Raw genomic sequence first — 26,624 nt, forward strand, 5'->3', positions numbered from 1 at the left:
CTGTCACTGTATAACAATGGGATACAGTACTGGTGGGGACAGGTCTGTTACTGTATAACACTGGGGTACAGTACTGGTGGGGACAGGTCTGTCACTGTATAACACTGGGGTACAGTACTGGTGGGGACAGGTCTGTTACTGTATAACACTGGGGTACAGTACTGGTGGAGACAGGTCTGTTACTGTATAACACTGGGATACAGTACTGGTGGGGACAGGTCTGTCACTGTATAACACTGGGGTACAGTACTGGTGGCGACAGGTCTGTTACTGTATAACAATGGGATACAGTACTGGTGGGGACAGGTCTGTCACTGTATAACACTGGGGTACAGTACTGGTGGGGACAGGTCTGTTACTGTATAACACTGGGGTACAGTACTGGTGGGGACAGGTCTGTTACTGTATAACACTGGGGTACAGTACTGGTGGGGACAGGTCTGTCACTGTATAACACTGGGGTACAGTACTGGTGGGGACAGGTCTGTTACTGTATAACACTGGGGTACAGTACTGGTGGGGACAGGTCTGTCACTGTATAACACTGGGGTACAGTACTGGTGGGGACAGGTCTGTTACTGTATAACAATGGGATACAGTACTGGTGGGGACAGGTCTGTCACGGTATAACACTGGGGTACAGTACTGGTGGGGACAGGTCTGTCTCTGGATAACACTGGGGTACAGTACTGGTGGGGACAGGTCTGTCACTGCACAACACTGGGGTACAGTACTGGTGGGGACAGGTCTGTCTCTGGATAACACTGGGGTACAGTACTGGTGGGGACAGGTCTGTCTCTGGATAACACTGGGGTACAGTACTGGTGGGTACAGGTCTGTTACTGTATAACACTGGGGTACAGCACTGGTGAGGCCAGGTCTGTCACTGTATAACACTGGGGTACAGTACAGGTGAGGGCAGGTCTGTCACTGTATAACACTGGGGTACAGCACTGGTGAGGCCAGGTCTGTCACTGTATAACACTGGGGTACAGCACTGGTGAGGCCAGGTCTGTCACTGTATAACACTGGGGTACAGTACTGGTGGGGACAGGTCTGTCACTGTATAACACTGGGGTACAGTACAGGTGAGGGCAGGTCTGTCACTGTATAACACTGGGGTACAGCACTGGTGAGGCCAGGTCTGTCACTGTATAACACTGGGGTACAGTACAGGTGAGGGCAGGTCTGTCACTGTATAACACTGGGGTACAGCACTGGTGAGGCCAGGTCTGTCACTGTATAACACTGGGGTACAGTACTGTTGGGGACAGGTCTGTCACTGTCGAACACTGGGTTACAGTACTGGTGGGGACAGGTCTGTCACTGTATAACACTGGGGTACAGCACTGGTGAGGCCAGGTCTGTCACTGTATAACACTGGGGTACAGTACAGGTGAGGGCAGGTCTGTCACTGTATAACACTGGGGTACAGCACTGGTGAGGCCAGGTCTGTCACTGTATAACACTGGGGTACAGTACAGGTGAGGGCAGGTCTGTCACTGTATAACACTGGGGTACAGCACTGGTGAGGCCAGGTCTGTCACTGTATAACACTGGGGTACAGTACTGGCGGGTACAGGTCTGTCACTGTATAACACTGGGCTACAGTACTGGTGGGGACAGGTCTGTCACTGTATAACACTGGGGTACATTACTGGCGGGTACAGGTCTGTCACTGTATAACACTGGGCTACAGTACTGGTGGGGACAGGTCTGTTACTGTATAACACTGGAGTACAGTACTGGTGGAGACAGGTCTGTCACTGTATAACACTGGGATACAGTACTGGTGGGCACAGGTCTGTCACCATATGACACTGGGAGCGCTGTCGGAGGTTCAGTTCTGAGGGAGTGCTGCACTGTTGGAGGGTCTTTACTGAGGGAGTGCTGCACTGTCAGAGGGTCAGTACTGAGGGAGTGCCACACTGTCGGAGGCTCAGTACTGAGGGAGTGCTGCACTGTTGGAGGGTCAGTACTGAGGGAGTGCTGCACTGTCAGAGGGTCAGTACTGAGGGAGTGCTGCACCGTCAGAGGGTCAGTACTGAGGGAGTGCCGCACTGTCGGAGGGTCAGTACTGAGGGAGTGCTGCACTGTCAGAGGGTCAGTACTGAGGGAGTGCTGCACTGTCGGAGGGTCAGTACTGAGGGAGTGCTGCACCGTCAGAGGGTCAGTACTGAGGGAGTGCCGCACTGTCGGAGGGTCAGTACTGAGGGAGTGCTGCACTGTCGGAGGGTCAGTACTGAGGGAGTGCTGCACTGTCGGAGGGTCAGTACTGAGGGAGCGCTGCACTGTCGGAGGTTCAGTACTGAGGGAGTGCTGCACTGTCAGAGGGTCAGTACTGAGGGAGTGCTGCACTGTCAGAGGGTCAGTACTGAGGGAGTGCTGCACTGTCGGTGGGTCAGTACTGAGGGAGTGCTGCACTGTCGGAGGGTCAGTACTGAGGGAGTGCTGCACTGTCAGAGGGTCAGTACTGAGGGAGTGCTGCACTGTTGGTGGGTCATTACTGAGGGAGTGCTGCACTGTCGGAGGGTCAGTACTGAGGGAGTGCCGCACTGTCGGAGAGTCAGTACTGAGGGAGTGCTGCACTGTCGGTGGGTCAGTACTGAGGGAGTGCTGCACTGTCGGAGGGTCAGTACTGAGGGAGTGCCGCACTGTCGGAGGGTCAGTACTGAGGGAGTGCCGTACTATCGGAGGGTCAGTAGTGAGGGAGTGCTGCACTGTCGGAGGGTCAGTACTGAGGGAGTGCTGCACTGTCAGAGGGTCAGTACTGAGGGAGTGCTGCACTGTCGGTGGGTCAGTACTGAGGGAGTGCTGCACTGTCGGAGGGTCAGTACTGAGGGAGTGCTGCACTGTCAGCGGGTCAGTACTGAGGGAGTGCTGCACTGTCGGTGGGTCAGTGCTGAGGGAGTGCTGCACTGTCGGAGGGTCAGTACTGAGGCAGTGCCGCACTGTCGGAGGGTTCGTACTGAGCGAGTGCTGCACTGTCAGAGGTGCCATCTTTCAGATGAGACATTAAACCGAGGCACCCGTCTGCCCCCTCAGGTGGGTGTAAAGGATCCCACGGCCACTATTTGGAAGAAGAGCGGGGGGGAAGTTCTCCCCGGTGTCCTGGGGACAATATTTATCCCTCAACCAACATGACTAAAATTAAACAGATGATCTGGGTCATTATCACATTGCTGTTTGTGGGATCTTGCTGTGCGTCAATTGGCTGCTGCGTTTCCTGCATTACAACAGTGAGCACACTTCAAATAAAGTCCTTCATTGTCAGAGAAGCTTTGGGACATCCTGAATGGGTGACCGGTGCTGGAGAAAGGGAAGGTCTGTCTTTGTTTTCCATTCTGTGCCTCGCTGTGGGAGTTACTGTCTGAATAAATGATGAAATGTCAGTAAGTGATGCTATTTAACTATGGACAGGGCACATGATGCCTCTGTCAGGTTTCAAACACACAAAAAAACGGTCTGATCTGATTACCCGTGAGCTGCTGTTTGTGCACAATTCACTGAGATTTGAATGATGATAACAGAGAGCGGTTTGTCCGACCAACATTGGGAACACTTGTGTCTACATCCTGTAGGAACAATGAGTGAGTTACAGACTGGAATCTAATCGAGGGGTTTATATATAGAATAACAGATACCCGGGAGCGAGTTACAGACTGGAATCTAATCGAGGGGTTTATATATAGAATAACAGATACCCGGGAGCGAGTTACAGACTGGAATCTAATCGAGGGGTTTATATATAGAATAACAGATACCCGGGAGTGAGTTACAGACTGGAATCTAATCGAGGGGTTCGGGGGGGGTTTATATATAGAATAACAGATACCCGGGAGTGAGTTACAGACTGGAATCTAATCGAGGGGTTCGGGGGGTTTATATATAGAATAACAGATACCCGGGAGCGAGTTACAGACTGGAATCTAATCGAGGGGTTTATATATAGAATAACAGATACCCGGGAGTGAGTTACAGACTGGAATCTAATCGAGGGGTTCGGGGGGGTTTATATATAGAATAACAGATACCCGGGAGTGAGTTACAGACTGGAATCTAATCGAGGGGTTCGGGGGGGGTTTATATATAGAATAACAGATACCTGGGAGTGAGTTACAGACTGGAATCTAATCGAGGGGTTCGGGGGGGTTTATATATAGAATAACAGATACCCGGGAGTGAGTTACAGACTGGAATCTAATCGAGGGGTTTATATATAGAATAACAGATACCCGGGAGTGAGTTACAGACTGGAATCTAATCGAGGGGTTCGGGGGGTTTATATATAGAATAACAGATACCCGGGAGCGAGTTACAGACTGGAATCTAATCGAGGGGTTTATATATAGAATAACAGATACCCGGGAGTGAGTTACAGACTGGAATCTAATCGAGGGGTTCGGGGGGGGTTTATATATAGAATAACAGATACCCGGGAGTGAGTTACAGACTGGAATCTAATCGAGGGGTTCGGGGGGGGTTTATATATAGAATAACAGATACCTGGGAGTGAGTTACAGACTGGAATCTAATCGAGGGGTTCGGGGGGGTTTATATATAGAATAACAGATACCCGGGAGTGAGTTACAGACTGGAATCTAATCGAGGGGTTTATATATAGAATAACAGATACCCGGGAGTGAGTTACAGACTGGAATCTAATCGAGGGGTTCGGGGGGGTTTATATATAGAATAACAGATACCCGGGAGTGAGTTACAGACTGGAATCTAATCGAGGGGTTCGGGGGGTTTATATATAGAATAACAGATACCCGGGAGTGAGTTACAGACTGGAATCTAATCGAGGGGTTTGGGGGGTTTATATATAGAATAACAGAAACCCGGGAGTGAGTTACAGACTGGAATCTAATCGAGGGGTTCGGGGTGGTTTATATATAGAATAACAGAAACCCGGGAGTGAGTTACAGACTGGAATCTAATCGAGGGGTTCGGGGGGTTTATATATAGAATAACAGAAACCCGGGAGTGAGTTACAGACTGGAATCTAATCGAGGGGTTCGGGGTGGTTTATATATAGAATAACAGAAACCCGGGAGTGAGTTACAGACTGGAATCTAATCGAGGGGTTCGGGGTGGTTTATATATAGAATAACAGAAACCCGGGAGTGAGTTACAGACTGGAATCTAATCGAGGGGTTCGGGGTGGTTTATATATAGAATAACAGATACCCAGGTGTGAGTTACAGACTGGAATCTAATCGAGGGGTTCGGGGGGGTTTATATATAGAATAACAGATACCCGGGAGTGAGTTACAGACTGGAATCTAATCGAGGGGTTCGGGGGGGTTTATATATAGAATAACAGATACCCGGGAGTGAGTTACAGACTGGAATCTAATCGAGGGGTTCGGGGGGTTTATATATAGAATAACAGATACCCGGGAGTGAGTTACAGACTGGAATCTAATCGAGGGGTTCGGGGGGTTTATATACAGAATAACAGATACCCGGGAGTGAGTTACAGACTGGAATCTAATCGAGGGGTTCGGGGGTTTATATATAGAATAACAGATACCCGCGAGTGAGTTACAGACTGGAATCTAATCGAGGGGTTCGGGGGGTTTATATATAGAATAACAGATACCCAGGTGTGAGTTACAGACTGGAATCTAATCGAGGGGTTCGGGGGGGTTTATATATAGAATAACAGATACCCGGGAGTGAGTTACAGACTGGAATCTAATCGAGGGGTTCGGGGGGGTTTATATATAGAATAACAGATACCCGGGAATGAGTTACAGACTGGAATCTAATCGAGGGGTTCGGGGGGTTTATATATAGAATAACAGATACCCGGGAGTGAGTTACAGACTGGAATCTAATCGAGGGGTTCGGGGGGTTTATATACAGAATAACAGATACCCGGGAGTGAGTTACAGACTGGAATCTAATCGAGGGGTTCGGGGGTTTATATATAGAATAACAGATACCCGCGAGTGAGTTACAGACTGGAATCTAATCGAGGGGTTCGGGGGGTTTATATATAGAATAACAGATACCCGGGAGTGAGTTACAGACTGGAATCTAATCGAGGGGTTCGGGGGGTTTATATATAGAATAACAGATACCCGGGAGTGAGTTACAGACTGGAATCTAATTGAGGGGATCGGGGGGTTTACATCGAGAATAACAGATACCCGGGAGTGAGTTACAGACTGGAATCTAATCGAGGGGTTTGGACAGTACTGTAATCACTGATTATTATGGTCTGTTTTGCTCCTCAGGCCCGCAGCACGGATAATCTGGATGCTCCCAGTGATCAGCCTCGTTTGCAGAACAGGGCAAAGAGTGGGAAAAGGTAATGGACATGGAAGCTGAATATCTGGAGTATCCTCACCTTTACAGTTATCCTTCGTAAACCCCCCTCTCTCACTTTCCACACTCCCCCTTGTTCTCTCTCTCCTCCCTCTCTCACTCACTCCACCTCCCCCTCTCTCTTTCTCTGTCTCCAGCCCCCTCTCCTTTCTTTCTATCCTCCCTCTCTCTCCGCCTCTCCTTCTCTCTCTCTCTCCACCCCTGTCTCTGCCTTCTCTCTATCCCCCCTCCCCCTCTCTCTCTCTCCACATTGTTTCTTTCTCTCTGCATTCCATCTCTCTCTTTCTCCTTATTTCTGTCTCTCCTCCCTCTGTCTGTCACTCTCTGCTCTCTCTCTCGCTCTTTCTCTGTCTGTCTATCTGTCTCTCTCCACTCTCTCTCTCTCCATTCTCTCTGTCTGTCTGTCTGTCTGTCTCTCCCCACTGTCTCTCGCCCCATTCTCTCTCTTTGTTTGTCTCTCCGCTCTCTCTATCTCTCTCTCTGTCTCTCTGCCTGTCTCTCTCCGCTCTCTCTCTTTGTCTGTCTCTCCGCTCTCTCTCTCTCTCTCTCTGTCTCTCTGCCTTTCTCTCTCCGCTCTCTCTCTTTGTCTGTCTCTCCGCTCTCTCTCTCTCTCTGTCTCTCTGCCTGTCTCTCTCCGCGCTCTCTTTTTTTGTTTGTCTCTCCGCTCTCTCTCTATCTCTCTCTCTCTGTCTGTCTCTCTCTCCACTCTCTCTCTCTCTCCACTCTCTCTTCCTCTCATTGTCTGTCTCTCCACTCTCTCTCTCTGTCTTTATCTCTCTCACTGTCTGTCTCTCTCTCTCTGCTCTCTCTCTTTGTCTCCATCTCCACTCTCTCGCTCTCTCTCTCTCTCTCTCTCTCTCTCGTCTCTTTCTCTCTCTCCCTCTCTTCCGCCTCTACCTCTCACTATTTCCCCTCCCCTCTTTTATGTGTTTGTTTTATTTTTCAGGCCATCCATTGTGAGAGGCCATTTCCCTAAACTGGCAGAATGTGCTCACTTCCACTATGAGAACGTGGATTTCAGGACAGTGCAGGTACCCCCTCCCCACTCCCCCTCCCCTCTCCCCCTCCCCACTCCCCCTCTCCCCCTCCCCACTCCCCTCTCCCCACTCCCCCTCCCTACTCTCCTTCCGCTGCCCTCTCCCCCTCCCCACTCCCCCTCCCCACTCTCCTCTCCCCACTCCCCTCTCCCCACTCCCCCTCCCCACTCCCCCTCCCCACTCCCCCTCCCTTGCCCTCTCCGCTTCCCCTGCCCTCTCCGTTTCCCCCTCCCCTGCCCTCTCCCCCTCCCCCTCCCCTTTCCCCTTGTGTGGTGTGAATTATGGGGTGTTTTTGGGGTGTGAATTATGGGGTGTTTTTGGGGTGTGAATTATGGGGTGTTTTTGGGGTTTTATGGAGTGTTTTTGGGGTGTGAATTATGGGGTGTGTATTATAGGGTGTTTTTGGGGTGTGTATTATGGGTTATTATGGGGTGTGTATTATAGGGTGTTTTTGGGGTGTGTATTATGGGTTATTATGGGGTGTGAATTATGGGGTGTTTTGGGATGTGTATTATGGGGTGTTGTGGGGTGTTTTGGGGTGTGTATTATGGGGTGTGTATTATGGGGTGTTTTGCAGTTTCCTTTTCATTGTGTCTCACGCGTCTCCCCATTGCCCCTACAGCTTGCCCTATCCCCACAGCCGGGGGATGCGAGTTGGAATGGGTTAACACAGAAAGAGTCGGTGTTTCTGGTTCAGGTCCTGTGTCAGGTAGTGAATCCACATCATTGAGGAGGCTGGAGGAGGGAGGTGGGGCACCGAGAGGGAGATGAGTGTGTGCAGGGAGATGGAGGCAGAGGGAGGCGGAGGCAGGTGGAGGGAGGTGGAAGGAGCTGGAGGGAGAGAGAGATGAAGCTGGAGGGAAGCGGAGGCAAAGGGAGGGGGAGGGCGACAGAGACGCAGAGGGAGGGAGATAGTGAGAGGAGGGGAGGGAGGTGGTGGTGGAAGGATATGGAGGGTGAGGGATGCAGATGGAGAAGGTGGGGCATGGAGGTGGAGCGAAATGGAGGGAGATGGAGATGGGCGATATAGGGGGAAATGGAGGCTGAGGGAGCTGGAGGTGGAGCGAAACTGAGGGAGTTGAAGGCAGACGGAGGAGAGTCTGAGACTGAGGTGGATCAATGGGACTGAGGGATGTGTCAATGATTTTGATGCAGTGATGGGTAGGGAGGTGCTGGAAACCACTGGGAGTTGAGGAGGGGGTGAGTGAAATACAAAGAACAAAGAACAGTACAGCACAGGAACAGGCCATTCGGCCCTCCAAGCCTGCGCCGATCTTGATACCTGCCTAAACTAAAACCTTCTGCACTTCCGGGGTCCATATCCCTCTATTCCCATCCTATTCATGTATTTGTCAAGATGCCTCTTAAACGTCACTATCGTACCTGCTTCCACCACCTCCCCAGGCAGCAGGTTCCAGGCACTCACCACCCTCTGTGTAAAGAACTTGCCTCGCACATCCCCTCTAAACTTTGCCCCTCACACCTTAAACCTATGTCCCCTAGTAACTGACTCTTCCACCCTGGGAAAAAGCTTCTGACTATCCACTCTGTCCATGCTGCTCATAACTTTGTAAACCTCTATCATGTCGCCCCTCCACCTCCGTCGTTCCAGTGAAAACAATCCGAGTTTATCCAACCTCTCCTCATAGCTAATGCCCTCCAGACCAGGCAACATCCTGGTACAGGGAGGGAGGGACGGGGAAGGGGGTGAGGGAGATACTGGGAAGGAGGAATGGTGAGAGGGTGAGGGAGTTACTGGGAGTGAAGGATGGGGTAGGGGTGAGCAAAATACTGTGAAGGAGAAATGGAGAGAGGGTGAGGGAGATACTGGGAGTGAAGAACGGGGTAAGGGGTGAGATAGATACTGGGAGTGAAGGATGGGGTAGGGGGTGAGGGAGATACTGGGAGTGAAGGATGGGGTAGGGGGTGAGGGAGATACTGGGAGTGAAGGATGGGGTAGGGGGTGAGATAGATACTGGGAGTGAAGGATGGGGTAGGGGGTGAGATAGATACTGGGAGTGAAGGACGGGGTAGGGGGTGAGGGAGATACTGGGAGTGAAGGATGGGGTAGGGGGTGAGGGAGATACTGGGAGTGAAGGATGGGGTAGGGGGTGAGGGAGATACTGGGAGTGAAGGAAGGGGTAGGGAGTGAGGGAGATACTGGGAGTGAAGGAAGGGGTAGGGAGTGAGGGAGATACTGGGAGTGAAGGAAGGGGTAGGGGGTGAGGGAGATACTGGGAGTGAAGGACGGGGTAGGGGTGAGGGAGATACTGGGAGTGAAGGATGGGGAAGGGAGTGAGGGAGATACTGGGAGTGAAGGATGGGGAAGGGAGTGAGGGAGATACTGGGCGTGAAGGAAGGGGTAGGGAGTGAGGGAGATACTGGGAGTGAAGGAAGGGGTAGGGAGTGAGGGAGATACTGGGAGTGAAGGAAGGGGTAGGGAGTGAGGGAGATACTGGGAGTGAAGGATGGGGTAGGGAGTGAGGGAGATACTGGGAGTGAAGGATGGGGAAGGGAGTGAGGGAGATACTGGAGTGAAGGATGGGGAAGGGAGTGAGGGAGATACTGGGCGTGAAGGAAGGGGTAGGGAGTGAGGGAGATACTGGGAGTGAAGGAAGGGGTAGGGAGTGAGGGAGATACTGGGAGTGAAGGAAGGGGTAGGGAGTGAGGGAGATACTGGGAGTGAAGGATGGGGAAGGGAGTGAGGGAGATACTGGGAGTGAAGGATGGGGAAGGGAGTGAGGGAGATACTGGAGTGAAGGATGGGAAGGGAGTGAGGGAGATACTGGGAATGAAGGAAGGGGTAGGGAGTGAGGGAGATACTGGAGTGAAGGAAGGGGTAGGGAGTGAGATAGATACTGGGAGTGAAGGATGGGGTAGGGAGTGAGGGAGATACTGGGAGTCAAGGAAGGGGTAGGGAGTGAGGGAGATACTGGGAGTGAAGGAAGGGGTAGGGAGTGAGGGAGATACTGGGAGTGAAGGATGGGGAAGGGAGTGAGGGAGATACTGGGAGTGAAGGAAGGGGTAGGGAGTGAGGGAGATACTGGGAGTCAAGGAAGGGGTAGGGAGTGAGGGAGATACTGGGAGTGAAGGAAGGGGTAGGGAGTGAGGGAGATACTGGGAGTGAAGGATGGGGAAGGGAGTGAGGGAGATACTGGGAGTGAAGGATGGGGTAGGGGTGAGGGAGATACTGGGAGTGAAGGAAGGGGTAGGGAGTGAGGGAGATACTGGGCGTGAAGGATGGGGAAGGGAGTGAGGGAGATACTGGGAGTGAAGGATGGGGAAGGGAGTGATGGAGATACTGGGAGTCAAGGAAGGGGTAGGGAGTGAGGGAGATACTGGGAGTGAAGGAAGGGGTAGGGAGTGAGGGAGATACTGGGAGTGAAGGATGGGGAAGGGAGTGAGGGAGATACTGGGAGTGAAGGAGGGGTAGGGAGTGAGGGAGATACTGGGAGTGAAGGATGGTGAAGGGAGTGAGGGAGATACTGGGAGTGAAGGAAGGGGTAGGGAGTGAGGGAGATACTGGGAGTGAAGGAAGGGGTAGGGAGTGAGGGAGATACTGGGAGTGAAGGATGGGGAAGGGAGTGAGATAGATACTGGGAGTCAAGGAAGGGGTAGGGAGTGAGGGAGATACTGGGCGTGAAGGAAGGGGTAGGGAGTGAGGGAGATACTGGGAGTGAAGGAAGGGGTAGGGAGTGAGGGAGATACTGGGAGTGAAGGAAGGGGTAGGGAGTGAGGGAGATACTGGGAGTGAAGGAAGGGGTAGGGAGTGAGGGAGATACTGGGAGTGAAGGATGGGGAAGGGAGTGAGGGAGATACTGGGAGTGAAGGATGGGGAAGGGAGTGAGGGAGATACTGGGAGTGAAGGAAGGGGTAGGGAGTGAGGGAGATACTGGGCGTGAAGGAAGGGGTAGGGAGTGAGGGAGATACTGGGAGTGAAGGATGGGGAAGGGAGTGAGATAGATACTGGGAGTCAAGGAAGGGGTAGGGAGTGAGGGAGATACTGGGCGTGAAGGAAGGGGTAGGGAGTGAGGGAGATACTGGGAGTGAAGGAAGGGGTAGGGAGTGAGGGAGATACTGGGAGTGAAGGAAGGGGTAGGGAGTGAGGGAGATACTGGGAGTGAAGGAAGGGGTAGGGAGTGAGGGAGATACTGGGAGTGAAGGATGGGGAAGGGAGTGAGGGAGATACTGGGAGTGAAGGATGGGGAAGGGAGTGAGGGAGATACTGGGAGTGAAGGAAGGGGTAGGGAGTGAGGGAGATACTGGGCGTGAAGGAAGGGGTAGGGAGTGAGATAGATACTGGGAGTCAAGGAAGGGGTAGGGAGTGAGGGAGATACTGGGAGTGAAGGATGGGGAAGGGAGTGAGGGAGATACTGGGAGTGAAGGACGGGGTAGGGGGTGAGGGAGTTACTGGGAGTGCAGGATGGGGTAGGGGTGAGCGAAATACTGTGAAGGAGAAATGGAGAGAGGGTGAGGGAGATACTGGGAGTGAAGGAAGGGGTAGGGAGTGAGGGAGATACTGGAATGAAGGATGGGGTAGGGAGTGAGATAGATACTGGGAGTCAAGGAAGGGGTAGGGAGTGAGGGAGATACTGGGAGTGAAGAACGGGGTAGGGGGTGAGATAGATACTGGGAGTGAAGGACAGGGTAGGGGGTGAGGGAGATACTGGGAGTGAAGGATGGGGTAGGGGGTGAGATAGATACTGGGAGTGAAGGATGGGGTAGGGGGTGAGATAGATACTGGGAGTGAAGGACGGGGTAGGGGGTGAGGGAGATACGGGGAGTGAAGGATGGGGTAGGGGGTGAGGGAGATACTGGGAGTGAAGGACGGGGAGGGTGTGAGGGAGATACTGGTAGTGAAGGAAGGGGTAGGGAGTGAGGGAGATACTGGGAGTGAAGGAAGGGGTAGGGAGTGAGGGAGATACTGGGAGTGAAGGATGGGGAAGGGAGTGAGATAGATACTGGGAGTGAAGGATGGGGAAGGGAGTGAGATAGATACTGGGAGTGAAGGACGGGGTAGGGGGTGAGGGAGATACTGGGAGTGAAGGAAGGGGTAGAGAGTGAGGGAGATACTGGGAGTGAAGGACGGGGTAGGGGGTGAGGGAGATACTGGGAATGAATGATGGCGTAGGGAGTGAGGGAGATACTGGTAGTGAAGGATAGGGCAGAGAGTGAGGGAGATACTGGAATGAAGGACGGGGGAGGGGGGTGAGGGAGATACTGAGGGTGAAGGACGGGGGAGGGGGTGAGGGAGATACTGGAATGAAGGACGGGGGAGGGGGTGAGGGAGATACTGAGGGTGAAGGACGGGGGAGGGGGTGAGGGAGATACTAAGGGTGAAGGACGGGTAGGGGGGTGAGGGAGATACTGAGGGTGAAGGACGGGTAGGGGGTGAGGGAGATACTGGAATGAAGGACGGGGGAGGGGTTGAGGGAGATACTAAGGGTGAAGGACGGGTAGGGGGGTGAGGGAGATACTAAGGGTGAAGGACGGGTAGGGGGTGAGGGAGATACTAAGGGTGAAGGACGGTTAGGGGGGTGGTGAGGGAGATACTGAGGGTGAAGGACGGGTAGGGGGTGAGGGAGATACTAAGGGTGAAGGACGGGTAGGGGGTGAGGGAGATACTGAGGGTGAAGGACAGGGGAGGGGGTGAGGGAGATACTGAGGGTGAAGGACGGGTAGGGGGTGAGGGAGATACTAAGGGTGAAGGACGGGTAGGGGGTGAGGGAGATACTGAGGGTGAAGGACGGGTAGGGGGTGAGGGAGCTCCTAAGGGTGAAGGACGGTTAGGGGGGTGGTGAGGGAGATACTGAGGGTGAAGGACGGGTAGGGGGTGAGGGAGATACTGGGAGTGAAGGATGGGGTAGGGGGTGAGGGAGATACTGGGAGTGAAGGATGGGGTAGGGGGTGAGGGAGATACTGGGAGTGAAGGAAGGGGTAGGGAGTGAGGGAGATACTGGGAGTGAAGGAAGGGGTAGGGAGTGAGGGAGATACTGGGAGTGAAGGATGGGGTAGGGAGTGAGGGAGATACTGGGAGTGAAGGATGGGGAAGGGAGTGAGGGAGATACTGGGAGTGAAGGATGGGGTAGGGGGTGAGGGAGATACTGGGAGTGAAGGAAGGGGTAGGGAGTGAGGGAGATACTGGGAGTGAAGGAAGGGGTAGGGAGTGAGGGAGATACTGGGAGTGAAGGAAGGGGTAGGGGGTGAGGGAGATACTGGGAGTGAAGGACGGGGTAGGGGTGAGGGAGATACTGGGAGTGAAGGATGGGGAAGGGAGTGAGGGAGATACTGGGAGTGAAGGATGGGGAAGGGAGTGAGGGAGATACTGGGCGTGAAGGAAGGGGTAGGGAGTGAGGGAGATACTGGGAGTGAAGGAAGGGGTAGGGAGTGAGGGAGATACTGGGAGTGAAGGAAGGGGTAGGGAGTGAGGGAGATACTGGGAGTGAAGGATGGGGTAGGGAGTGAGGGAGATACTGGGAGTGAAGGATGGGGAAGGGAGTGAGGGAGATACTGGGAGTGAAGGATGGGGAAGGGAGTGAGGGAGATACTGGGCGTGAAGGAAGGGGTAGGGAGTGAGGGAGATACTGGGAGTGAAGGAAGGGGTAGGGAGTGAGGGAGATACTGGGAGTGAAGGAAGGGGTAGGGAGTGAGGGAGATACTGGGAGTGAAGGATGGGGAAGGGAGTGAGGGAGATACTGGGAGTGAAGGATGGGGAAGGGAGTGAGGGAGATACTGGGAGTGAAGGATGGGGAAGGGAGTGAGGGAGATACTGGGAATGAAGGAAGGGGTAGGGAGTGAGGGAGATACTGGGAGTGAAGGAAGGGGTAGGGAGTGAGATAGATACTGGGAGTGAAGGATGGGGTAGGGAGTGAGGGAGATACTGGGAGTCAAGGAAGGGGTAGGGAGTGAGGGAGATACTGGGAGTGAAGGAAGGGGTAGGGAGTGAGGGAGATACTGGGAGTGAAGGATGGGGAAGGGAGTGAGGGAGATACTGGGAGTGAAGGAAGGGGTAGGGAGTGAGGGAGATACTGGGAGTCAAGGAAGGGGTAGGGAGTGAGGGAGATACTGGGAGTGAAGGAAGGGGTAGGGAGTGAGGGAGATACTGGGAGTGAAGGATGGGGAAGGGAGTGAGGGAGATACTGGGAGTGAAGGATGGGGTAGGGGGTGAGGGAGATACTGGGAGTGAAGGAAGGGGTAGGGAGTGAGGGAGATACTGGGCGTGAAGGATGGGGAAGGGAGTGAGGGAGATACTGGGAGTGAAGGATGGGGAAGGGAGTGATGGAGATACTGGGAGTCAAGGAAGGGGTAGGGAGTGAGGGAGATACTGGGAGTGAAGGAAGGGGTAGGGAGTGAGGGAGATACTGGGAGTGAAGGATGGGGAAGGGAGTGAGGGAGATACTGGGAGTGAAGGAAGGGGTAGGGAGTGAGGGAGATACTGGGAGTGAAGGATGGGGAAGGGAGTGAGGGAGATACTGGGAGTGAAGGAAGGGGTAGGGAGTGAGGGAGATACTGGGAGTGAAGGAAGGGGTAGGGAGTGAGGGAGATACTGGGAGTGAAGGATGGGGAAGGGAGTGAGATAGATACTGGGAGTCAAGGAAGGGGTAGGGAGTGAGGGAGATACTGGGCGTGAAGGAAGGGGTAGGGAGTGAGGGAGATACTGGGAGTGAAGGAAGGGGTAGGGAGTGAGGGAGATACTGGGAGTGAAGGAAGGGGTAGGGAGTGAGGGAGATACTGGGAGTGAAGGAAGGGGTAGGGAGTGAGGGAGATACTGGGAGTGAAGGATGGGGAAGGGAGTGAGGGAGATACTGGGAGTGAAGGATGGGGAAGGGAGTGAGGGAGATACTGGGAGTGAAGGAAGGGGTAGGGAGTGAGGGAGATACTGGGCGTGAAGGAAGGGGTAGGGAGTGAGGGAGATACTGGGAGTGAAGGATGGGGAAGGGAGTGAGATAGATACTGGGAGTCAAGGAAGGGGTAGGGAGTGAGGGAGATACTGGGCGTGAAGGAAGGGGTAGGGAGTGAGGGAGATACTGGGAGTGAAGGAAGGGGTAGGGAGTGAGGGAGATACTGGGAGTGAAGGAAGGGGTAGGGAGTGAGGGAGATACTGGGAGTGAAGGAAGGGGTAGGGAGTGAGGGAGATACTGGGAGTGAAGGATGGGGAAGGGAGTGAGGGAGATACTGGGAGTGAAGGATGGGGAAGGGAGTGAGGGAGATACTGGGAGTGAAGGAAGGGGTAGGGAGTGAGGGAGATACTGGGCGTGAAGGAAGGGGTAGGGAGTGAGATAGATACTGGGAGTCAAGGAAGGGGTAGGGAGTGAGGGAGATACTGGGAGTGAAGGATGGGGAAGGGAGTGAGGGAGATACTGGGAGTGAAGGACGGGGTAGGGGGTGAGGGAGTTACTGGGAGTGCAGGATGGGGTAGGGGTGAGCGAAATACTGTGAAGGAGAAATGGAGAGAGGGTGAGGGAGATACTGGGAGTGAAGGAAGGGGTAGGGAGTGAGGGAGATACTGGAATGAAGGATGGGGTAGGGAGTGAGATAGATACTGGGAGTCAAGGAAGGGGTAGGGAGTGAGGGAGATACTGGGAGTGAAGAACGGGGTAGGGGGTGAGATAGATACTGGGAGTGAAGGACAGGGTAGGGGGTGAGGGAGATACTGGGAGTGAAGGATGGGGTAGGGGGTGAGATAGATACTGGGAGTGAAGGATGGGGTAGGGGGTGAGATAGATACTGGGAGTGAAGGACGGGGTAGGGGGTGAGGGAGATACGGGGAGTGAAGGATGGGGTAGGGGGTGAGGGAGATACTGGGAGTGAAGGACGGGGAGGGTGTGAGGGAGATACTGGTAGTGAAGGAAGGGGTAGGGAGTGAGGGAGATACTGGGAGTGAAGGAAGGGGTAGGGAGTGAGGGAGATACTGGGAGTGAAGGATGGGGAAGGGAGTGAGATAGATACTGGGAGTGAAGGATGGGGAAGGGAGTGAGATAGATACTGGGAGTGAAGGACGGGGTAGGGGGTGAGGGAGATACTGGGAGTGAAGGAAGGGGTAGAGAGTGAGGGAGATACTGGGAGTGAAGGACGGGGTAGGGGGTGAGGGAGATACTGGGAATGAATGATGGCGTAGGGAGTGAGGGAGATACTGGTAGTGAAGGATAGGGCAGAGAGTGAGGGAGATACTGGAATGAAGGACGGGGGAGGGGGGTGAGGGAGATACTGAGGGTGAAGGACGGGGGAGGGGGTGAGGGAGATACTGGAATGAAGGACGGGGGAGGGGGTGAGGGAGATACTGAGGGTGAAGGACGGGGGAGGGGGTGAGGGAGATACTAAGGGTGAAGGACGGGTAGGGGGGTGAGGGAGATACTGAGGGTGAAGGACGGGTAGGGGGTGAGGGAGATACTGGAATGAAGGACGGGGGAGGGGTTGAGGGAGATACTAAGGGTGAAGGACGGGTAGGGGGGTGAGGGAGATACTAAGGGTGAAGGACGGGTAGGGGGTGAGGGAGATACTAAGGGTGAAGGACGGTTAGGGGGGTGGTGAGGGAGATACTGAGGGTGAAGGACGGGTAGGGGGTGAGGGAGATACTAAGGGTGAAGGACGGGTAGGGGGTGAGGGAGATACTGAGGGTGAAGGACAGGGGAGGGGGTGAGGGAGATACTGAGGGTGAAGGACGGGTAGGGGGTGAGGGAGATACTAAGGGTGAAGGACGGGTAGGGGGTGAGGGAGATACTGAGGGTGAAGGACGGGTAGGGGGTGAGGGAGATACTAAGGGTGAAGGACGGTTAGGGGGGTGGTGAGGGAGATACTGAGGGTGAAGGACGGGTAGGGGGTGAGGGAGATACTAAGGGTGAAGGACGGGTAGGGGGTGAGGGAGATACTGAGGGTGAAGGACAGGGGAGGGGGTGAGGGAGATACTGAGGGTGAAGGACGGGTAGGGGGGTGGTGAGGGAGATACTGAGGGTGAAGGACGGGTAGGGGGTGAGGGAGATACTAAGGGTGAAGGACGGGTAGGGGGTGAGGGAGATACTGAGGGTGAAGGACGGGTAGGGGGTGAGGGAGATACTGAGGGTGAAGGACAGGGGAGGGGGTGAGGGAGATACTGAGGGTGAAGGACGGGTAGGGGGGTGAGGGAGATACTGAGGGTGAAGGACGGGTAGGGGGTGAGGGAGATACTGAGGGTGAAGGACGGGTAGGGGGTGAGGGAGATACTGAGGGTGAAGGACGGGTAGGGGGGTGAGGGAGATACTGGAATGAAGGACGGGTAGGGGGGTGAGGGAGATACTGTGAGGCAGGGACGGTGAGTCTGTTATGAGGAGTACACCGTCTTTTCTAGATCCACTTCTCCACAATTCTAACACACGAAACCTCAAAAACGTTTTTTTTAATGAAACACCTTTTGATAACACCTCCATCCTTTAGAGGAACAAAAACATTTTTTAAATGCGTTTCTTTACAACGATATTAAAACCCATTGACTCACTCATTCTCATTCACTCTCTAGCTGGAGCTAATACAGTTCTGCTTTGTACCATCTTTGCAGTCAGGTAACTCAAAGCAGAATGAAATCCTAGACAAAGCATCCGCAATTACATCCTGTTTCCCCGCAATGTGGGGATAATCTTTAAGTGATACGGTTGCAATAGTAAACTCCATTGGAATAGTCTGGCATTCTGGTTTTTGGAATTTTTCCACAAAGGCTCGGGGGGTTATGTTCAGTATATACCATCATCTCTCTGCAGTCGTGGCGGACATAGACTTCAAAATATTTAACAGCTAGTAATAGGCCCAGGTTTTCTTCTTCCATATTTCTCTTGGTGTTGATTTAGCTTTTTGGAAAAGTATCCCACTGGCCTTTCTATGCCTGATTCAGCATCTTGTAACAGGACTGCACCAACCCCCAGGTCACTTGTATCAATTGCTACCTTGAAGGGCTCAGTGAAATTTGGGGAAGCCAATGCACACTCATTAATCATAATGGCTTTTAGCCCCTCAAGCCAAGACTTGGACCGCCCCTGAACACGCTACCGAGGAACAAAGGGACCTTGGCGTGTTTGTCCATAGATCTCTGAAGGCAGAAGGGCAGGTGAATAGGGTGGTGAAAAAGGCATATGGGACACTTGCCTTTATCAATCGAGGCACAGATTACAAAAGCAGGGAGGTCATGTTGGAGTTGTATAGAACTTTGGTAAGGCCACAGCTGGAGTACTGTGTGCAATTCTGGTCGCCACATTATAGGAAGGATGTGATTGCATTGGAGGGGGTGCAGAGGCGATTCACCAGGATGTTGCCTGGGATGGAAAATTTAAGCTATGAGGAGAGGTTGGATAGGCTTGTGTTGTTTTCACTGGAGCAGAGAAGACTGAGGGGTGACCTGATCGAGGTGTCCAAGATTATGAGGGGCATAGACAGGGTGGATAGGGAGCAGCTGTTCCCCTTAGTTGAAGAGTCAGTTACGAGGGGTCACAAGTTTAAGGTGAGGGGTGGGAGGTTTAAGGGGGATTTGAGGAAGAACTTTTTTTCCCCAGAGGGTGGTGACGGTCTGGAATGCCCTGCCTGGGAGGGTGGTAGAGGCGGGTTGCCTCACATCCTTTAAAAAGTACCTGGATGAGCACTTGGCACGTCATAACATTCAAGGCTATGGGCCAAGTGCTGGCAAATGGGATTTGGTAGACAGGTCAGGTGTCTTTAATGCATCGGTGCAGACTCGATGGGCTGAAGGGCCTCTTCTGCACTGTATTATTCTGTGATACCTTGGTTTTCTTTTTCTGTAACAAATCTTTCAGTGGAACAGCTCTAGTCGTAAAATTTGGTACAAAGCTGCGGTAGAAACCACACATCCCCAAAGACCTCACAATTTCTCGCTTAGTCTTAGCAGCAGGGAACTCCACCAGTGCTTGTACTTTCACCGTTCTTGACAACACTTCTCCTTTCCCTACTCTATGACTGAGGTTGAAACCTTCTGCTTCTCTACATGGACTCTTACTGACGGAGGGAGTGAATTTTTAAATTCTTCCAGGAGAATTATTTCCCTAAGGTTCTCAAACATGACCTCTACCTTTCCTGCCCGCATCCAATGATCGAAATTAATTTGCTTTACCCTCTCAAATTCTATATAAGTCTGCCCAGGCTGTCTCCAGAGGTTGTGAAATTTCTGTCGGTGAGCTTCAGGGACGAACTCATTCGCAGCCAGAATAGCCTTTTTTGCCATCTCATAATCTGCAGAAGCCTCCTCAGAAAGCATGGCACAAACTTCATGAGCTCTGTCCATTTAACCTGCTTTGCATAAGCAGTGTCCAGCTTTCCTTCGGCCACTTCATCTGTCTGGCCTTTTCAAAAGAAATGAAAAATGCCTCTACGTCCCCCTCCTCGAACTTTGGGAGGGCACGTACAAATTTAAACAGCTCTCCACTGGGTCCTGGGCTGGAGTCAGATCTTTCCTCACCAGAATTTTCACCGGAGTCAAGGCCCCTCTTTTGTCTTAGTTCCAGCTTTGTTAAGTTCAATTCCCTGCATTCTCTTTTTCTCTCTTTCCTTCCCCTCAAGCTTAAGTTTTCTCATTTCCAATTGCAACTAAATTTCAGCTAATTCAACTGGATTGCCTTTTTCTTCCTCCAATTACAAATGCTGTGCTCTTACTTCAATTATGTCTGCTTTCTTAGCTCCTGGTTTGAACTTAACACCAATTTTGCTGCCAATGTTTTGAGCTTAACCTTGGCTCAGTTTCTCAAGTCAATCAGGGATAAGTCCTCCTTCTCCATAAAGGTTGGGACAACTGACAAAGACATTCCGGGAGGGTAAACTTGACTCCAATGCACAAGAAACCTGATTTTTCCCTTTTCCCTTTTCAATTATTATTACCCCACTTATAATTGCATGTTTTGAGCTTTGGGTTATCCCGCACAGAGCCCCCAGTTACACGTTACAACCAAGGCAGGGCGAGTTCACTGTCTTTTCTAGTCCCACTGCTCCACTTTTTAAACACCCGAGTCCTCAAAAAAATTTAGACAGAACTTCATTACAAGGTGATGAGGGCGATATTGGAAAGGGATTGAACCCTCACACACAGACACAACAAGGAGACCCCTGGGGAGGGACTGAGCCCCCATTACTCATACTCCAGTGAGAAGTGCAGGAGAGGGAAGACGAGGGGAACAGAGGGAGATGGAGAAGGGGAAAGTGAGGGGGTGAGGAAGGATGGAGGGAAGGAGTATATAAGCTGTACAGGCGGGTTTCGTACTGCTGATGGTCCTGTAATTATCAGTGCAGTCATTTCACAGACTCCAGACCTCGACTCACTCATTCTCCTTCCTCCCTCTCTACTCTCCTCCCTCCCTCTCTCCCTCCCCCCCCCCCCCCCAACTCCCTCGACCTCTCCCCCTGCAACCCGAAACAGGGGAAGAATTGGCTGGTGAGACGCAGTTATGAGGATTTTCAGACTTTGGATTCTCACCTTCATCAGTGTATCTTCGACCGCGGTTTCTCACAGCTCCCTGAGCTTCCCACATCCCACACACTGAGCGATAACACCGAGGTAACCATGGTAACAGTGCTGCCGAGCACCCCCGAGAAACCCGTACCCCAGTGAGAGTCAGTGTGTGTGGAACCCGTACCCCAGTGAGAGTTAGTGTTTGTGGGACCCGTACCCCAGTGAGAGTCAGTGTTTGTGGGACCCGTACCCCAGTGAGAGTCAGTGTGTGTGGGACCCGTACCCCAGTGAGAGTCAGTGTGTGTGGGACCCGTACCCCAGTGAGAGTCAGTGTGTGTGGAACACGTACCCCAGTGAGAGTCAGTGTGTGTGGAACCCGTACCCCAGTGAGAGTCAGTGTGTGTGGAACCCCTACCCCAGTGAGAGTCAGTGTATGTGGAACCCGTACCCCAGTGAGAGTCAGTGTGTGTGGAACCCGTACCCCAGTGAGAGTCAGTGTGTGTGGAACCCGTACCCCAGTGAGAGTCAGTGTGTGTGGGACCCGTACCCCAGTGAGAGTCAGTGTGTGTGGAACCCGTACCCCAGTGAGAGTCAGTGTGTGTGGAACCCGAACCCCAGTGAGAGTCAGTGTGTGTGGAACCCGTACCCCAGTGAGAGTCAGTGTGTGTGGAACCCCTACCCCAGTGAGAGTCAGTGTATGTGGAACCCGTACCCCAGTGAGAGTCAGTGTGTGTGGAACCTGTACCCCAGTGAGAGTCAGTGTGTGTGGGAACCCGTACCCCAGTGAGAGTCAGTGTGTGTGGAACCCGTACCCCAGTGAGAGTCAGTGTGTGTGGAACCCGTACCCCAGTGAGAGTCAGTGTGTGTGGAACCCGTACCCCAGTGAGAGTCAGTGTGTGTGGAACCCGTACCCCAGTGAGAGTCAGTGTGTGTGGAACCCGTACCCCAGTGAGAGTCAGTGTGTGTGGAACCCGTACCCCAGTGAGAGTCAGTGTGTGTGGAACCCGTACCCCAGTGAGAGTCAGTGTGTGTGGAACCCGTACCCCAGTGAGAGTCAGTGTGTGTGGAACCCGTACCCCAGTGAGAGTCAGTGTGTGTGGAACCCGTACCCCAGTGAGAGTCAGTGTGTGTGGAACCCGTACCCCAGTGAGAGTCAGTGTGTGTGGGACCCGTACCCCAGTGAGAGTCAGTGTGTGTGGAACCCGTACCCCAGTGAGAGTCAGTGTGTGTGGAACCCGTACCCCAGTGAGAGTCAGTGTGTGTGGAACCCGTACCCCAGTGAGAGTCAGTGTGTGTGGAACCCGTACCCCAGTGAGAGTCAGTGTGTGTGGAACCCGTACCCCAGTGAGAGTCAGTGTTTGTCGGACCCGTACCCCAGTGAGAGTCAGTGTGTGTCGGATCCGTACCCCAGTGAGAGTCAGTGTGTGTGGAACCTGTATCCCAGTGAGAGTCAGTGTGTGTGGAACCCGTACCCCAGTGAGAGTCAGTGTGTGTGGAACCCGTAACCCAGTGAGAGTCAGTGTGTGTGGAACCCGTACCCCAGTGAGAGTCAGTGTGTGTGGGACCCGTACCCCAGTGAGAGTCAGTGTGTGTGGAACCCGTACCCCAGTGAGAGTCAGTGTTTGTCGGACCCGTACCCCAGTGAGAGTCAGTGTGTGTGGAACCTGTATCCCAGTGAGAGTCAGTGTGTGTGGGACCCGCACCCCAGTGAGAGTCAGTGTGTGTGGGGACCGTAACCCAGTGAGAGTCAGTGTGTGGAACCCGTACCCCAGTGAGAGTCAGTGTGTGTGGGACCCGTACCCCAGTGAGAGTCAGTGTGTGTGGGACCCGTACCCCAGTGAGAGTCAGTGTGTGTGGGACCCGCACCCCAGTGAGAGTCAGTGTGTGTGGGACCCGTACCCCAGTGAGAGTCAGTGTGTGTGGGACCCATATCCCAGTGAGAGTCAGTGTGTGTGGAACCCGTACCCCAGTGAGAGTCAGTGTGTGTGGAACCCGTACCCCAGTGAGAGTCAGTGTGTGTGGAACCCGTACCCCAGTGAGAGTCAGTGTGTGTGGGACCCGCACCCCAGTGAGAGTCAGTTTGTGGGTGACCCGTACCCCAGTGAGAGTCAGTGTGTGTGGGACCCGTACCCCAGTGAGAGTCAGTGTGTGTGGAACCCATACCCCAGTGAGAGTCAGTGTGTGTGGAACCCATACCCTAGTGAGAGGCAGTGTGTGTGGGACCCGTACCCCAGTGATAGTCAGTGTGTGTGGGACCCGTACCCCAGTGAGAGTCAGTGTGTGTGGAACCCGTACCCCAGTGAGAGTCAGTGTGTGTGGGACCCGTACCCCAGTGAGAGTCAGTGTGTGTGGAACCCGTACCCCAGTGAGAGTCAGTGTGTGTGGAACCCGTACCCCAGTGAGAGTCAGTGTGTGTGTGGGACCCGTACCCCAGTGAGAGTCAGTGTGTGTGGAACCCGTACCCCAGTGAGAGTCAGTGTGTGTGGACCCGTACCCCAGTGAGAGTCAGTGTGTGTGGAACCCGTACCCCAGTGAGAGTCAGTGTGTGTGTGGGACCTGTATCCCAGTGAGAGTCAGTGTGTGTGGAACCCGTACCCCAGTGAGAGTCAGTGTGTGTGGACCCCGTACCCCAGTGAGAGTCAGTGTGTGTGGAACCCGTACCCCAGTGAGAGTCAGTGTGTGTGGGACCCGTACCCCAGTGAGAGTCAGTGTGTGTGGAACCCGTACCCCAGTGAGAGTCAGTGTGTGTGTGGGACCCGTACCCCAGTGAGAGTCAGTGTGTGTGGAACCCGTACCCCAGTGATAGTCAGTGTGTGTGGGACCCGTACCCCAGTGAGAGTCAGTGTGTGTGGGACTCATACCCCAGTGAGAGTCAGTGTGTGTGTGGGACCCGTACCCCAGTGAGAGTCAGTGTGTGTGGAACCCGTACCCCAGTGATAGTCAGTGTGTGTGGGACCCGTACCCCAGTGAGAGTCAGTGTGTGTGGAACCCGTACCCCAGTGATAGTCATTGTGTGTGGGACCCGTACCCCAGTGAGAGTCAGTGTGTGTGGAACCAGTACCCCAGTGAGAGTCAGTGTGTGTGGGACTCATACCCCAGTGAGAGTCAGTGTGTGTGTGGGACCCGTACCCCAGTGAGAGTCAGTGTGTGTGGAACCCGTACCCCAGTGAGAGTCAGTGTGTGTTGGACCCGTACCCCAGTGAGAGTCAGTGTGTGTGGACCTGTACCCCAGTGAGAGTCAGTGTGTGTAGACCTGTACCCCAGTGAGAGTCAGTGTGTGTGGAACCCGTACCCCAGTGAGAGTCAGTGTGTGTGGGACCCGTACCCCAGTGAGAGTCAGTGTGTGTGGAACCCGTACCCCAGTGAGAGTCAGTGTGTGTGTAGACCTGTACCCCAGTGAGAGTCAGTGTGTGTAGATCTGTACCCCAGTGAGAGTCAGTGTGTGTGGAACCCGTACCCCAGTGAGAGTCAGTGTGTGTGTAGACCTGTACCCCAGTGAGAGTCAGTGTGTGTAGACCTGTACCCCAGTGAGAGTCAGTGTGTGTGGAACCCGTACCCCAGTGAGAGTCAGTGTGTGTGTAGACCTGTATCCCGGTGAGAGTCAGTGTGTGTAGACCCGTACCCCAGTGAGAGTCAGTGTGTGTGTAGACCTGTACCCCAGTGAGAGTCAGTGTGTGTGGAACCCGTACCCCAGTGAGAGTCAGTGTGTGTGGAACCCGTACCCCAGTGAGAGACAGTGTGTGTAGACCCGTACCCCAGTGAGAGTCAGTGTGTGTGTAGACCTGTACCCCAGTGAGAGTCAGTGTGTGTGTAGACCCGTACCCCAGTGAGAGTCAGTGTGTGTGTAGACCTGTACCCCAGTGAGAGTCAGTGTGTGTGGAACCCGTACCCCAGTGAGAGACAGTGTGTGTAGACCCGTACCCCAGTGAGAGTCAGTGTGTGTGGAACCCGTACCCCAGTGAGAGACAGTGTGTGTAGACCTGTACCCCAGTGAGAGTCAGTGTGTGTGTAGACCTGTACCCCAGTGAGAGTCAGTGTGTGTGGGACCCGTACCCCAGTGAGAGTCAGTGTGTGTAGACCTGTACCCTATACCCAGTCTTTATCCCAGGCTGTGTTTTGGATATTCTCCAGATTAAGTCTCCTGTTTCTTCCTGCCTCACTGCAGCTCGTCCGACATCTCCTCATGAAATACCTGGCTCGATTGACCAGCATTGCTGATAACAAAATCAACTGCGGCCCCGTCCTCACCTGGATGGAGGTAAGTGTCCGAGCGAGAACCCCGTGTAATGTTTCACACTGAAACAACAACAGGTGCCAGGCTTAGCACTGTCGGAGGGTCAGTACTGAGGGAGTTCCGCACGGTCAGAGGGTCAGTACTGAGGGAGTGCTGCACTGTCGGAGAGTCAGTACTGAGGGAGTGCTGCACTGTCGGAGGGTCAGTACTGAGGGAGTGCCCCACTGTCGGAGGGTCCGTACTGAGGGAGTGCCGCACTGTCGGAGGGTCAGTACTGAGGGAGTGCTGCACTGTCGGAGGGTCAGTACTGAGGGAGTGTCGCACTGTCGGAGGGTCAGTACTGAGGGAGTGCCGCACTGTCGGAGGGTCAGTACTGAGGGAGTGTCGCACTGTCGGAAGGTCAGTACTGAGGGAGTTCCGCACGGTCAGAGGGTCAGTACTGAGGGAGTGCTGCACTGTCGGAGGGTCAGTACTGAGGGAGTGCTGCACTGTCGGAGGGTCAGTACTGAGGGAGTGCCCCACTGTCGGAGGGTCAGTACTGAGGGAGTGCTGCACTGTCGGATGGGTCAGTACTGAGGGAGTGCCCCACTGTCGGAGGGTCAGTACTGAGGGAGTTCCGCACGGTCAGAGGGTCAGTACTGAGGGAGTGCTGCACTGTCGGAAGGTCAGTACTGAGGGAGTGCTGCACTGTCAGAGGGTCAGTACTGAGGGAGTGCTGCACTGTCGGAAGGTCAGTACTGAGGGAGTGCCGCACTGTCGGAGGGTCAGTACTGAGGGAGTGCTGCACTGTCGGAAGGTCAGTACTGAGGGAGTGCCGCACTGTCGGAGGGTCAGTACTGAGGGAGCGCTGCACTGTCGGAAGGTCAGTACTGAGGGAGTGCTGCACTGTCGGAGGGTCAGTACTGAGGGAGTGCTGCATTGTCGGAGGGTCAGTACTGAGGGAGTGCTGCACTGTCGGATGGTGAGTAGTGAGGGAGTGCTGCACTGTCAGAGGGTCAGTACTGAGGGAGTGCTGCACTGTCGGAGAGTCAGTACTGAGGGAGTGCTGCACTGTCGGAGGGTCAGTACTGAGGGAGTGCCGCACTGTCGGAGGGTCAGTACTGAGGGAATGCTGCACTGTCGGAGGGTCAGTACTGAGGGAGTGCTGCACTGTGGGAAGGTCAGTACTGAGGGAGTGCTGCACTGTCGGAGGGTCAGTACTGAGGGAGTGCTGCATTGTTGGAGGGTCAGTACTGAGGGAGTGCCGCATTGTCGGAGGGTCAGTACTGAGGGAGTGCCGCATTGTCGGAGGGTCAGGACTGAGGGAGTGCTGCACTGTCGGAGGGTCAGTACTGAGGGAGCGCCGCACTGTCGGAGGGTCAGTACTGAGGGAGCGCTGCACTGTCGGAGGGTCAGTACTGAGGGAGCGCCGCACTTTCGGAGGGTCAGTACTGAGGGAGTGCTGCACTGTCGGAGGGTCAGTACTGAGGGAGTGCTGCACTGTCGGGTGATCAGTACTGAGGGAGTGCTGCACTGTCGGAGGGTCAGTACTGAGGGAGTGCTGCACTGTCGGATGGATCAGTACTGAGGGAGCCCTGCACTGTCGGAGGGTCAGTAC

General features: G+C 53.9%; 1 protein-coding gene across 1 annotated transcript in view; it reads left to right on the forward strand.

The window, feature by feature from the left end:
• The window catches only part of LOC137352904 (rho GTPase-activating protein 33-like), a 188,947-nt gene that overhangs the window by 58,431 nt on the left and 103,892 nt on the right, over nt 1-26,624 (forward strand). The window contains exons 3-7 of the mRNA XM_068018748.1: nt 6,249-6,322; nt 7,286-7,370; nt 7,999-8,085; nt 20,761-20,898; nt 24,959-25,051. Of these exons, the coding sequence (XP_067874849.1) occupies nt 6,249-6,322; nt 7,286-7,370; nt 7,999-8,085; nt 20,761-20,898; nt 24,959-25,051 (477 nt within the window). The remainder of the gene's footprint in view (nt 1-6,248; nt 6,323-7,285; nt 7,371-7,998; nt 8,086-20,760; nt 20,899-24,958; nt 25,052-26,624) is intronic.

The sequence above is a fragment of the Heterodontus francisci genome, chromosome 39 (assembly GCF_036365525.1).
Source record: "Heterodontus francisci isolate sHetFra1 chromosome 39, sHetFra1.hap1, whole genome shotgun sequence".
NCBI lineage: Eukaryota > Metazoa > Chordata > Chondrichthyes > Heterodontiformes > Heterodontidae > Heterodontus > Heterodontus francisci.